Raw genomic sequence first — 14,505 nt, 5'->3', positions numbered from 1 at the left:
CTTCCCACCAAAGTGGTACCTATTTATCTAATTGCACCTTCTCAAACTGCTAAGTTGGCCACAGCTGGGGCAAAGAATGGGAGCTCACCCTTCACGTGGCGCTCAAGTCTTGGATTGTCAGCTTTCCAGCTGATAAGCTCAATGTCATTAACCACGGAACCATCGTGTCCTCAGTGCAATAAAGTATATAATCCTATATTTGGAAGAATTTCATGAGTAATTGATATAATCCTCAACCTCGAGATGGGCAATTTGTGTGATTATGTAATTTATTGTGAAAGTTGCTACTTCCCACCACCCATACTATGCCTTCTATCAACTGCCTGATTGGTGAGCCTCTAGGACTGTGATGGCGAACCTATGGCAGGTGGCACGCAGAGCCCTCTATGTGGGCATGCGAGCTGTCGCCCCAGCTCAGCTCCACCACGCATGCATGTACACCTCCTGCCGTCCAGCTGATTTTTGGGTCTGTGTCGTGCATGTGAAGGGGTCAGGGTGCATGCAGGAGATGCGCACACATGTGGGAGGGCAAAGACGTCATGTGTGCATGTGGGGGGCGGCGGGTTGTGCACGCACGCGCAGGTTGCATTGCATTATGGGTGCGGGCGCTTTCGGCATGCGACGACAAAAAGATTAGCCATCACTGCTCTAGGAAGCAAGAAGAGATGATGGCACATGGAAACTCTTGCAGAGCTCCTCGGTTAGCTGCCAAACAGCTCTCAATCCAATTTGCATAGTTAGCAAGCTTCAAGGTTTGGCTTGATTATGATAAATGGCACATCACATTTTCTAATGCAACTCTAATTCATGTGTTTTAAAGGGATTTCACATACCTGGATAGAAGCACACAGTCTACGTTTTTTATCTTTCCTGAAATCAGTGCATCTGATGGCTGGAATTAAAAACAACACACATTCAAACATATACTTCAGAAGCATCATAAAACCCCACCAACAAATTTTAAAAAATCTGAACTGCCACTAATGCAGAATCGAAGTGGAAATCCATTATGCACTACAATCCTACACATTAAATCATATGCAGAAATACATCTCAATAGGTTGACAGACTTTGATGTACAAAAAACAACTGCAAAGTTATGTCGTACATTCTTCAGAATATTACAATTACAGCAGGGTTCCCCAACCCCCCGGTCCACATCCTGGTGCAGGGCAGTAGCCCATTTGTAATTGGGCCATAGAACTGGTGGGTAAGCACGCACGCACGCACGCACAAAGCTGCATTTGTAGAAGTAACATGCACACGAAACCATCCCCTCTCCCCGCCACGCCACCATCTCTGCCGAGCTAGAAAGGTTGGAGACAGCAGAATTACAGGATCAATAGCAACAGGCCACCAACCAGTAATGGCTATTCTGGGACCTGACTGCTTGGGTTTCTTAGTGAATGGTATGGGACTAATTCAAAGTACAGAACATTCCGGAAAGACAATTTTGCATCATCCTTAAACAGCAGGATGAGCTCTGATTCTATGAGAAATATTCTATGAGGAGTAAATCTAATAAATCTGAAACTTATATGAAGTCACACTTTGTGAATACACCTGCTCCACTAAATAGACCCAATATGTACAAGCCTTTTTCACGTGTACATAAGGAGAGCTGAATTTGTGGACCCATAGCCAGCTGCCATGAAATCACAGCCATTTGCCAGGAGAGTATAAATAATATGGGCACCCGAAAAACACATGGTGGATATCATTCAGAGAACTATAATGTTTTATGAGGACTTCCTTATCTTTCTTCATTCAACCCTTGAAAATGTTAATCACGCTGTATTAAAAATCCAGTCAAACTGGTACTGGATGTTTTTTTTCATAGAAACCTATGAGGAATTCTTGGAAATATAGCTCTATTTCAGGTGTTTTCCCTTAGCATACTATACACACACACAAAACAAAAATGGCTTTGTTAGCTATACACACCTTTCCGAATGGTGTATCAATGTATTTCTCTGTTCGACCTTCTAATATCTCAGGATCATCCAGACCTGTCCCTCCGATAATTCCAATCTTCCAAAGAAGAAATACAGATTAGAAGACAATATAAAAGGATAAATTCTTCAGGAATGTACCACTAACATCACAATTTCTTTATTGCTTTATTTATTTTGATATGGCTAGCTAACACATCTCTTTAGCCCAGGGTGGATAAAAATTGATGAGTTTTTTTTTAAAAAAAGTTTTTAAATTTTTTTTATTACATTTATTTTAATAAATGCGTTTGGAGTAAAAATCTATCTAGTTTTCTATTTAAGATACATTAATAATTTAGTTCATTCAGCATGAAATGGAGCTTAGTTATGTAGCATGAGGCTGTATATTCTGCAATATTGGAACTGTCAGTGAGTCAACAGCAAGTCAGAGGAGGAGCTGCTGCGGGACAGAGATGAGAGTTGATTTTTAAAAATTATGATTTAAATCGAGTTGATTTAAATCAAGCCTTTTTACGAGTGATTTAAATTGTGATTTAAATCAAACCCACCCTGCTTTAGCCTTAAGCGACTCCCTTAATCACAATGCAGGACAGATGGGAAAAGTACTAGAAACAGATGGCCATCAAGAGTTTCTGTAGGCCATTCTTGTCCAAACAGGCACGGTAGCAAACCTCACTTCCTTTGTAAGCTGCCAGAAGCCCAGAAGAACAAATAATTCAACAACAACACTGAGAGGAACAGGCCTGCCTCCTTATTTCTTTTCTTGGTTCTAGATTGCTCAATGAAGCCATACAGTTAGCAACGCTGGTAATGTTTTCGTTGAATGAACAGGAAATCTCTACTCTTAAAAACTGAAAAACTTCTAGAAGTCTCTAATGCAGTCTTCCCTAAACCAGACACATGCTAGATATGTAGACTTCAATTCGTCAAACATCTACACATCCCAGAAGCACCAAGGCTGGAGAAAGCTCCAATGTAATATTAGTGAAGTAGCTTCTGGATCGTTCTACTACATGAGATAGAATGGGCAATCCCAGTCCACAGCATTTCACCCGTAACTCAACTAGCTCTTTTGGCAAGTTGATGTCTTAAACCTTATTAATTTCTTAAATTTATTTGCTGCCTACCTCACTATGGTGTTGCTCTCAGCGGCTTACAATAAATTAGGAAGAAAATGAAAGGTGTGTAAACAGAAGAAAGTAAAAGAATAAAGTAAACAGTGAAAAGGAATACAATGAGAGTATTTCAATAAATCTTGTCTCTTAACTGCCCCTCAAGAAAGCTAAAAACTCAACTTAAAATAAAACTTTTAAAAATCTAGGCCAAAATATTTATTTATATACCACCTTTATTATTTTTAGAAATATCTCAAGATGGCGAACATAACCAACATATCTTCCTTCTCCTATTTTCCCTACATCCACAACCTTGTGAGGTGGGTAGGGTTGACCGACATGCCTGCAACCCCCTCAGGATCAAATCACTGGCACATGGCTCCAACTTCCAAACCAAAGATTGCCCACTCATGTGGTATGGAAATTATCCTCTATCACTGTGATGGCGAACCTATGGCACACGTGCTGGAAGTGGCACCCAGAGCCATCTCTCCGGGCACGCAAGCTGTCACCCGTTGCTCTTCCGGTTTCCGGCATGCCGGCTAGCTGGTCTTAGCGCGCATGCATGCCAGAAATTGGAAGATCAGGTAGCCGGGGTGGGTGCGCGTGTGCTGGAAACTGGAACATCATTTTCCCGGCGCGCACATGTGCACTGGGGGGCTGCTCTTCTGGTTTGGCACTCGGTGCCGAAAAGATTCGCCAACACCACTCTATCACGTTGTCTCATCATTGACTCTGTATATTACTGGGATTCTCCACCACCCATGCTTCTCCAGGGAAGTGCAGTAATCCTATAGCACCTAATTCCCACTTGCAAATTTACTTAGAACATAAGAGCAGTAAATAAACTACCGTATTTTTTGCCCTACAAGACGCACTTTTTTACTCCAAAAAAGAGGGTGAAAATCTGGGTGCGTCTTATACGCCGAATGTAGCCACCTGGGTCATCTAAAAATGGGGCAGGCATAAAATTGTTCTTAAACTGCTGTTAACTTTATACAGTTGATATAAAATATTTTACTACAATATTTGGTTCAGAATCTTTTTTTTCTAGATTTTCCTCCTTTAAAATTGGGTGCGTCTTATATTCCGGAGCGTCTTATAGGGCGAAAAATACAGTATGTTTAAAGGAGGATAGGCTACTTTTTTCTAGTCCCTGTGCAGAAGTCTAAGAATGGCAAGATTCCCTGAAACATTGCTTGAAAATCAAATTAGTAAAGAGGCCATTGATTGTGATACACATATTTTTTTTAAAAAAAGCAAAGCCCTATTTGAGATTGATCCTACAGAAGTTTTTAAAAATACCCTGTTCTATTTTTAACTATATAGTTTTTATGACATTATATATAATTTCTTTCATTAGCACAGAAGGCAAGGTCTTTTGATATTTGCCATGGATTCTGTGTAACATCTTATCGCATAATGGGAATTTGATAGTTAATGTGCTGATTTAACAAGAAATCCACAAAGCAATAGGCAGAGGGGATAAGAATTATGTAAACTCTGATTCAAAATTTCCATGCAGTAGTTAATGTTTATGACATGAGCTTGGCAAAGTAATTGTTTTTCTGTTTTTTAAGGGTGAACCAGATATAACCAACTTTATTATGCAGTCTTACCCTCAAAAATATTTTCTAACATCACTGACTTAATTGCTCCCGGTAAATAGATAATACCATATAAGACACTCTGCATTTTGATCCCAGGTAGTCCTCCACTTACAGGCATTTGTTCAGTGACCTACTGAAAAAGGTGACTTATGACCATTTTTAACCTTTTCACAACCACTGCAGCATCCCCATGGTCAAATGATCACCATTTGTTAACTTTCCCAGCTGGCTTTCAACAAGCAATGTCAACGAGGGACTCCATATTTGCTTAACAACTGTGTGATTCACTTAACAACTTCAAAGATTCAATCAACAACTGTGGCAAAATGGTCATAAAATGAGGCAAAGTTCACTTAACAACTACTTTGCTTAGCAATGGAAATTTGTGGCTCAATTGTGATCGTAAAGTAAGGACTACTTGTACAATAAAGGGAGATAAGCCATGAAGCCCTATTTTAGTCCATGGCAACTTCATGTTATAAAAACTACTGCAAAGATCCTGCAGGAGAAGAGCAGTTGGACAACCGTGGGATCTGGCTGGGTGAGAGCTGTGAACCATAAACACAAAGCTTTTGCTGTGACCCAGCATAACAGATATAGAGCCTTTGCTGACCTTAATAGGGACACTAAAGAGACAGGTCAAGGTAGTTGTGATAATGATGGCTCAAATAAGCAGGGGATCATGGTCCAAAATGAAGAACTTTCTTTGGAAAGGCGAAATGGGGACCCAGGTATCACACATCATTCGCATAAGAAGATCAAGGTATGTAAAAAGAGAAGTCACCTTCTGGTTGGTGATTCAATCGTAAGGGATGTAAATTTAGAAAAGGATATGGAGGTTTTAAAAGAGGTCAGGTGTCTGCCGGGTGCTACTGCCAGCAGAGACAAGAGGCGTATTCTTAAGATGGTCAAGAATGTAAGTAAAGACTGTGACGTTGATGCTATTATACATCTTGGCACAAATGATCTGTCCCAAAAAGATGTACTTTCTGTGAAGAATGATTTCCAGAGCTTGGGATATGAACTTAGTAGTGTAGGTTGTAGGCTTATCTTTTCAGAGGTTTTACCAGTATATAAGGAACAAAAAGGGAAGGGCCAGCGTGTAGCAGAGTTTAATGTGGCTAAAGGAGTGGTGTAAAAGAGAAGGCTTTGGTTTTATTAGTCATGATGCCTGCAGCTGGTCTAATGAAAAACTGTACAAAAGAGATGGTTTGCACCCATCCATGAAAGGGACTGAGTTACTTGGCATTAAATTCACAGATTTTCTGGATAAACATTTAAACTGAACAGCGGGGACAGAGAATTAATTGATACAGAACATTTCTGCCCCCAGCAATCTAAAACTCATAGGGTTATCAGTGCATGTAACATAGATGTTTGTGCGGGTAAGGTTATCACTCCTGCTGTCATGCAAAACCAAGCATGTAATAGTGAGTGCCATACCATGTGCATGAATCATACAAATGGCAAGAAAATAGGGGCAGTCAGGCATAACACAGGTTATGTAGACAGTAAACACGGGGTCAATCAAAATGGACTCAAATATCTATACACCAATGCACAGAGTATGAGGAATAAACAGGGTGAATTAGAAATTCAAGTAAATGAAGGCAGATACAGAAACTTGGTGGGATGAAACCCACAAATGGAACATACAGCTAGAAGGATTTAAATTATTTAAAAGAAATAGACCAAATAAAAGAGGAGGTGGAGTTGCACTATATATAACAAATAACCACATCTCTACAGAAATAGAGCACAATAATGATGAGAATTATCTTGAATGCATTTGGGTCAATATTAAAGGTTGGGGGGCGGGGATGACATTGCCATAGATCTATACTACAGGCCACCCAACCAAGCAGAGGAAATATATGAACTTTTTGCTAGTCAGCTAACCAAGGTATGTAGGAAGCACACCACAATAGTAATGGGGGATTTTAACTACCCTGGCATCAACTGGGAAACAAACTCTGCACCAAGTGGAAGATCCAACAGGTTCCTAACAAACCTAGCAGACAACTTTGTTTCCCAAAAAGTAGAGAAGGAAACAAGGGGAGAGGCCATATTAGACTTAATTCTTACTAAGAGACAGGAAATGATAGAAGGTGTTGAAGTCACAGGAACCCTGGGGGCAAGTGACCATGCAATATTGGAATTCAACATTATGCATACACAAGTAGTAGAACAAAGTCATACTTTAGGAGAGCTAATTTCAATAAACTTAAGAGAGAGCTTTGGGAGGAATTCCATGGATGAGAATCCTCAGGGGGAAAACATCTCAAGAAGCTTGGGAAATTTTGAAAAATGAGATTACAAAAGCTCAGTCTAGCACAACACCAATGAAGAAGAAAAATAACAGCTCCCAAAAGAAACCAGCATGGCTGCATAAAGAACTCTCTGATAAATTAAAAGACAAAAAAGTTAAGTATAAAAAGTGGAAGGAGGGGGACATAACTAAGGCAGAATATCAGCAAATAGCCCGAGCCTGTAAAGATGAAGTGAGGAAGGCCAAGGCTCACAATGAAGAAAGTCTTGCCACAAAAGTAAAAAATAACAAAAAAAGCTTCTTCCAACGTTAAAAACAAGGAAAAGGTTAAGGAAACAATTGGTCCATTGTTGGGAGAAAGTGGCAAGACGATGATAAGCAACAGGGAGAAAGCATAACTATTTAACTCATTTTTTGCATCTGTCTTTAAACAAAGGGATAAAACAGTCCAACCTATCAAAAACAGCACCACAAATATCAGATTAGGAACACAATTTGAAATAGGGAAGAAAATGGTAAGTGAGCATTTGTCTACCCTAGACGAGTTCAAATCACCAGGACCGGACAGATTACACCCCAGGGTTCTGAAGGAACTGGCAGATGAGATCTCAGAACCACTGAACTATATCTTTCAGAGATCCTGGAGCACCGGGAAACTGCCAGAGAACTGGAAAAGAGCTGATGTGGTTCCCATCTTCAAAAAAGGAAAAAAAATAGATCCAGGAAACTATAGACCTATCAGCCTGACCTCAATGCCAGGAAAGATTCTGGAAAAGATAATCAAGCAACGAATTAGCAAACACCTAGAATTAAACAAAGTAATAGCCAAAAGCTAACATGGATTTGTCAAAAACAGATCATGCCAGACTAATCTTATTGCATTCTTTGACAGTGACAAAATTAGTGGACCAGTGGAATGTCGTCGATATAGTTTACTTGGACTTCAGTAAGGCATTTGATAAGGTAGACCATAACCTACTACTAGATAAAGTAGAAGAATGTGGGTTGGACAGCATCACCACCAGATGGATTCATAATTGGCTGATCAACCGCACTCAACGTATAGTCCTCATTGGAACTGCATCTACATGGAGGGAAGTATGCAGTGGAGTACCCCAAATTCTGTTTTAGGCCCAGTACTCTTCAACATCTTCATCAATGATTTGGATGAGGGAATAAATGGGGAACTCATCAAATTTGCAGATGACACCAAGCTGGCAGGAATGGCCAACAGAAGACAGGCTTAAGATACAGAAGGATCTTGACAAACATGAACATTGGGCACTATCTAATAAAATGAAATTCAATGGTGAAAAGAGTAAGGTTCTACATTTAGGCAAGAAAAACAAAATGCACAGGTACAGTATAGGTGGTACCTTCCTCAATAGTAGTAACTGTGAGAGGGATCTTGGAGTCCTAGGAGACAACCATTTAAATATGAGCCAGCAGTGTGCAGCAGCTGCCAAAAAAAGCTAACACAGTTCTAGGCTACATAAACAGAGGGATAGAATCAAGATCACGCGAAGTGTTAATACCACTTTATAATGCCTTGGTAAGGCCACACTTGGAATACTGCATTCAGTTTTGGTTGCCACAATGTAGAAAAGATGTGGAGACTCTAGAAAGAGTACAGAGAAGAGCAACAAAAATGATTAGGGGGACTGGAGATTAAAACATATGAAGAATGGTTGCAGGAACTGGGTGTGTCTAGTTTAATGAAAAGAAGGATTAGGGGAGACATGATAGCAGTATTCCAATATCTCAGGGGTTGCCACAAAGAAGAGGGAGTCAAACTATTCTCCAAGGCACATGAGTGTAGAACAAGAAGCAATGGGTGGAAACTAATCAAGGAGAGAAGCAACTTAGAACTGAGGAGAAATTTCCTGACAGTTAGAACAATTAATCAGTGGAACAGCTTGCCTCCAGAAGTTGTGAATGCCCCAACACTGGAAGTCTTTAAGAAGATGTTGGATAGCCATTTGTATGGAACGGTATGGGGTTTCCTGCCTAGGCAGGGGTTTGGACTAGAAGACCTCCAAGGTCCCTTCCAACTCTGCTATTGAATGAACATGGGTTGACAAATTTGTTTAATCTATGTTCTTCCATCCAAACATCAAACTATGGATTCTTTAACTGATCAAGCTACAGTTTGGCAAGGTGGACAATGCTCTCTACAACGTGTCTTTTGACTTCCTTGTAATATAAGACAGGCTAGCGGATTTCACTACTATAAACCACATACTTGCCTAACTAAGTACATTTTTGTCTGATCACAAAGAACAACAGGAAGAGACTATCGGCTTCCTTGGTAAATGTGAGAAGAAACTTCCTAACAGTGAGGACAATTAACCAGCAGAACAGCTTGCCTTCAGAAGTTGTGGGTGCTTCATCACTAAAGGTTTTTAAGAAGAGACTGAACAGTCAGTTGTCTGAAATGGTATAAGGAGGATGGACTAGAAGACTTCCAAGGTCCCTTCCAACTCTATTCTGATTGATAGAAAAATGAATTTTTGCTGGTAGCAATCTTGCACATTATGAAAAGCTAGTCAGGGTTGAACCTGGTTAAGATAGGGAAATATCAGTAGAGCCATCATATACATATGTCAAAATAGCCAACAGATTTCCATGAGGGTATGTACCCAAGAAAATTACTCGGGTTTAGGCACGTTCAGGTATAGGTGCTAGTTTTTGTTACCATAAGTTTTTATGTATTTGTATAGCGATTTGTTTTTATTCAGATCTGCTTTCTGCATTAGCAGAATGGCAGGAAAAGAATTCAATCGCAAAGGTAGGGCTTTGTTTCCATTGTACAGGTAGGTAGCCCACGACTTACAACCACAATCGAGGCCCAAAATTGCCAAGCAAGAAATTTGTTAAGGGAGTTCTGCCCCATTCCACGACTTGTCTCGCCACCTTTGTTAAGCGAATCACTGCAGTTGTTAAATTAGTAACATGGTTGTTAAGTGAATCTGGTTTCCTTGTTGACTTTGCATGTCAGAAGGTCACCAAAAGGGGGTCCCATGAGTGGGGGACAATCCAACCATCATAAACATGAATCAGTTTTCAGGAATGTGACCACAACAATCATTTAAGTGTGAAAAATGGTTGCAAGTCATTTTTTTCATGGCCGTTGTAACTTTGGTCATTAAGTGAACTATTGTAAGTGGAGAACTACCCGTATTGCTTTCCAAGGTTTCCAAAAAGCCTCCAGTTCAACGCTGGGGGTGATCCCGTTTCAGAGGTTGGAGGGGGGGGGGGTAAGGAGCTCTCTGCCCGTTGCATTTTGCTTGAAGGAGGCAGGCAAGCAGGCAGCCCTACGATCTATCTATCTCCTGCCCTTTCATCTGAAAATTTGGAGAAAATCCAGCCTAATGGCCGCAGAAGGATCAAAGCGGGTGGGGAAAGAGGTCGAATAAAGTCCAGCACAAGCGGAGAGAAAAAAGAGATTACAGGAGTAGGAGATCAACAGTGGCAAGCTTACAAACCCTTTTCGAAAACCGGATTTCTTGCCACAATCTCACTCCCCGGGATCGAGGCGCGCTCTCTTCCCCCTTTTCCAGCCCGCAGCAGCAACAAACGTTTACACAACTCACACCTGCGCGCCTTTGCTCTGCAGTAAATCTTCCAGCGTCCAGCCGGGCTTCCCCCGTTTGCAGCACGGGACAGCGGAAGCTTTACAGTACCCCCCTCCCACCTCCTCCCGCGCCGCCAGGCACCGCCGCCGCCGGAGATAAGCGCTGATTCTTAGGCCGGCCAAAAGGTGCGGGGAGTCGGTTTTCGGAGCTTCTCCCGCGTGCCGAGGCCCCGCCGGCGCCTCTTTGCAGCGGCGCGGGAGCCCCGAGGAAATCCCCCCCCCCCCGCGGTGGGGGGTGTTGAAGGCCCCCCCCACCTCCTCCCCAAACGGGGAAAGCCGAAGGAGCGCGAATCCGGCTTTCCCCGCTTGACGAAAACGACGGCAAAAGGCGCCTTACCTTCACGGCCGAGCAGACAGCGGCTGCAGCCATGTTCGCCTGAAGAAAGAGGAAGGAGGCGGTGCCGACTTCTCCGCCCAGGGATGGTCCCTCGTGCCGGGAGCCTGAAAATCTGGGAAAAAATCCCAGCGTCTCGCCTTGCGCCGATATCGTTGCGCGAGTCCGTCCCCCGTCCTCCCCGCTTCCCGGTTTTCTTTCTTCGGTGGCGGGGAATGGGCGGAGGTTTTGCAGCGCTTTATAAAAAGATGATGATTATTATTATTTGACGGAGCTCTCTTTGCTTTGCATTAGAGGTCCTCGTCGGGCCGAGCCGATTTCCAACCCCAGCACACGTTGAAAGCCGCCCAAGTGGGGGAAATCGATTTGGAAAAAGGAGGGGAAAAAAGGAATCCAGTGGACGTATCCTGGCTTTGATTTTCTGCTGAGCTCAGTTGGGGCTCTGATCAAATCGGTTCCAGAGGAAAAGAAAGAAATTCTCTCACAAATATGCGACGAAGATTCGGGGTGGTTTAATCAAGACTTCTTTAGGGTGTCTTCTTTGACCAATGAATTTTATTCATTTCAGGAATAAAATGAAGGGAAAGCTTATAAGCAAACAGAAGTTGGGACGTTGTACAGTGTTTATGGGCATCTCGGATAATCTAATATAATGTTTTAATTTGGTGGTGTGGAAGCCTGTTCTTGAATAAAGTTTGTTTTATCACTGATACATTATTTATGTTCTTGGGGGCGGGGCGGGGGAAGAAGCATTAAAACAGACAATTTGAATTTGAATAGGAGAATCAAAAATCTCATGGTTGTAGCAGGAACTCAGAAAAATTCCAGAAGATGGCAATAGCAACCTATGATCATATTGTTGGAAGATAATTATTTAAAATTGTATGTGGCTTTTGGATGGAACAGCTAGGTGGCATCGCTAACCTTGACTGATGTGAGATACTGAAAAGGATTGGATCTGGTTAGTATTTAGATAGGAGTTTACTAGGAAATTATTCAACAATGTATGAGCAGCCTATTTTTTACGTAGAAACTGTATCGACCAAAACAACTGAACGATATGTGTTGCCCATCACTCTCAAAATACAGTACATGAAATAAAGGATATAGACTGCAGGAAGGCAATTTTTCATTAAATATTACAAAAACCTATGGCAAGAACAGCTTGGCAGTGGAACTGATTATCCAGAGAAGTGATAAGACTGAAGAAGAAATGAAGAAGTTTCTTGAATGAAGTTTCTTTCCTTTCTTCAAGGAAAAATAAAGAATGTCCGTTGCCTCTTGAAAAATCACCTTTGAGACAACCATGACCTGGATGACTGAGAATCTCCATAGATAATAAGATCTTCACTGTAGGTATTCAAGCAGAGGGTAGGCAGCAGGAAACTCAGGATGATGTGGACTAGTACAGGGGTGTCAAATTGGCGGCCATGGGCTGTATCCGTCACACGCAGGCCACGGCCACCCCCAGCTCCGCAAATGGGAAAAATGTCACAAAACATGTGATGGCAACATGACGTGGCAAATTTGACACCTGTGGACTAGTGCCTACATTCTTAATCCCACATAATTTAGAAATGTTTTAATATTGATGACCAAAGCTTGTCTCCTGATCTATCAATATAATTCAGGGATTTCCATCCTGAAGACTTTGGATAGTTTACCAGTTATTTAATTTGGCAAGCTTGTCTGCCTTAGGATACTGAATTTTGTTGTTATATACAAATGGAATACATCAATGTGCTTTGTTCACTTTCAGAAATGACATGACTATATCCATGCCATTTTTGTAAATGGTGAAAGGACCAGAGGAATTTTTGGGGTGGCTTATTTTATAATCCTTTTTGTTACATCAGTTGTCATCAGTAGTCATCAATAGCATTATTTCTAGCTAAGACCCGTCAGTAGAATCTTTCCTCGGCTAGATAAAGAATCTAATCCCTGTCTATATGTCCATTCAAGGGATTGTCAAGGGCCAACTGGAGAATTTTCTTCATGTATTTTTTGGGTACCACTATCTTTTTGAACTTCTCTGTTAAGGGATAAACTGTAACTCACTGTAATACCTTGTCCCTTTCTTCACATGAATATTTTTTTCAGTCTTCTCCCAGCCACGGTCTTCTGACAACCTTTCAAGGAAAGGAAAAGTATGAAGAAGTGAGTTGGCCAAAGATCATCCAAAGGGAGCTGGTTTTCTGATTCCAAGTCCTCTTCTCTATCTTTAATAGCTGTCTTAAAGTGAATCATTTTTTTGTTTCAACTCCTTATGACATAAAGGACTTATCCAGTTATCTCTGATCTTACCTGGTGTCATCACTATCTTCTCCACTTCAACCGTATCTCCCTAGTGGGAAATGTTATAATATGAGAATGCTTCACAACTAAAAATAATAATATCCTCCCTTCATGTGTGTCTGTCTTCCTCAAAATTAGTGTCTTTGCTGCCCATGCTTTCAACATTTCCATAGTGACTGTAAAAGGCAGAATATCAGTTTGAGACGTTATGTCCTTTTCCTGCCAGTCTCCACCCAAAAAAGGGATGGAATACAGGTATTCTTTAACTTACAATTTCTGTGGCTAAGCAAGACATTTGTTATGTGAATTTAGCCCCATTTTAGGACTTTTCTTGTTACATTTGTTAAGTGAATCACTGCAGTTGTTAAATTAGTAACATGGTTATTAAGTGAATCTGGTTTTCCTGTTGACTTTGCTTGTCAAAAGGCCACAAAACGTGGTCACATGACCCCAGGACACAGCAATGGTCATTAACAGTGACGTGCAGTCAGGTGAGGCAAGTGAGGCACAGCCTCACCACTCTCATCATGAAAAAAAAGTAAAAGGAAAAAGCTGAGCTAGTTACTGCCTCACCGTGGATGACTCTGCTTAACTGTTAAAAAAAGCTGGAAAAGGTACGTGTGGGTTGGAGGGAGGGGGAGGAATTCAAACTTCATTCTCCTGGTGCTGTGCAGGGCTTTGGGCAAAGGCTGGAGGGAAGGACCCTGGCTCGCTTGTGCTCTCCCTCCCCAAGAGTAGTTTGATTGCAGGCAGAGCCACGTTGTGGGGCCAGTGTGTGTGCTACAGCATGGCTCTTTGCCTGGCTTCCTGCCTCCTCCTGTGGTCTCCTCACTGGTGCTCTCCCTCCCCAAGTGTAGTGACTTCCTCCCCAAGCCCCCATTCATTTCTCTCTCTCACACACACAGCTGGATAAAACTATATAAAAATCTAGCCCAGCTTCACTGATTACAAGTTTGAAAAGGCAACGTGGCTCCGCCTGCAATCAAACTACACTTGGGGAGGGAGAGCACAAGTGAGCACTGAGGAGACCACAGGAGGAGGCAGGAAGCCAGGCAAAGAGCCATGCTGTAGTACACACACTTCCCCCCAGCCTCTTTCTTTTGGAAGGCTCAGATCGGCTCCCCTACGGCTTCTCTGCCTCTCCTCTCACCCCAGCCTGCCAGCAGGAGGTGGTGGGTGGGCTTTATTGTGTTCCAGGCATTTCCCACCCAGACAGCAGGCTGCATTTGCAATGGTGGAGGTGTTTGGGAAAGGCAGCAGGGGAATGGGGGGGATGGCAGAGGAGCTGCTTTC

At 42.0% G+C, this 14,505-nt stretch overlaps 1 protein-coding gene across 2 annotated transcripts in view; it reads right to left on the bottom strand.

The window, feature by feature from the left end:
* MTAP (methylthioadenosine phosphorylase) overlaps nt 1-11,111 on the bottom strand; it is a 47,267-nt gene extending 36,156 nt beyond the window's left edge. For both annotated transcript variants that reach the window (XR_014174368.1, XM_081941361.1), the window contains exons 1-3: nt 10,921-11,111; nt 1,945-2,031; nt 834-892 (exon numbers count right to left, since the gene is read on the bottom strand). Coding sequence is in view for 1 of the 2 variants with exons in the window: in XM_081941361.1 (XP_081797487.1) it covers nt 834-892; nt 1,945-2,031; nt 10,921-10,953 (179 nt within the window). In the remaining variant the exon portion in view is untranslated. The remainder of the gene's footprint in view (nt 1-833; nt 893-1,944; nt 2,032-10,920) is intronic.
* Between the last annotated feature and the right edge of the window lie 3,394 nt (nt 11,112-14,505).

This window comes from Natrix helvetica (genome assembly GCF_964273705.1).
Source record: "Natrix helvetica genome assembly, chromosome: 2".
Taxonomy (NCBI): Eukaryota; Metazoa; Chordata; class Lepidosauria; order Squamata; family Natricidae; genus Natrix; species Natrix helvetica.
This window is presented reverse-complemented; position numbering and strand designations above follow the sequence as displayed.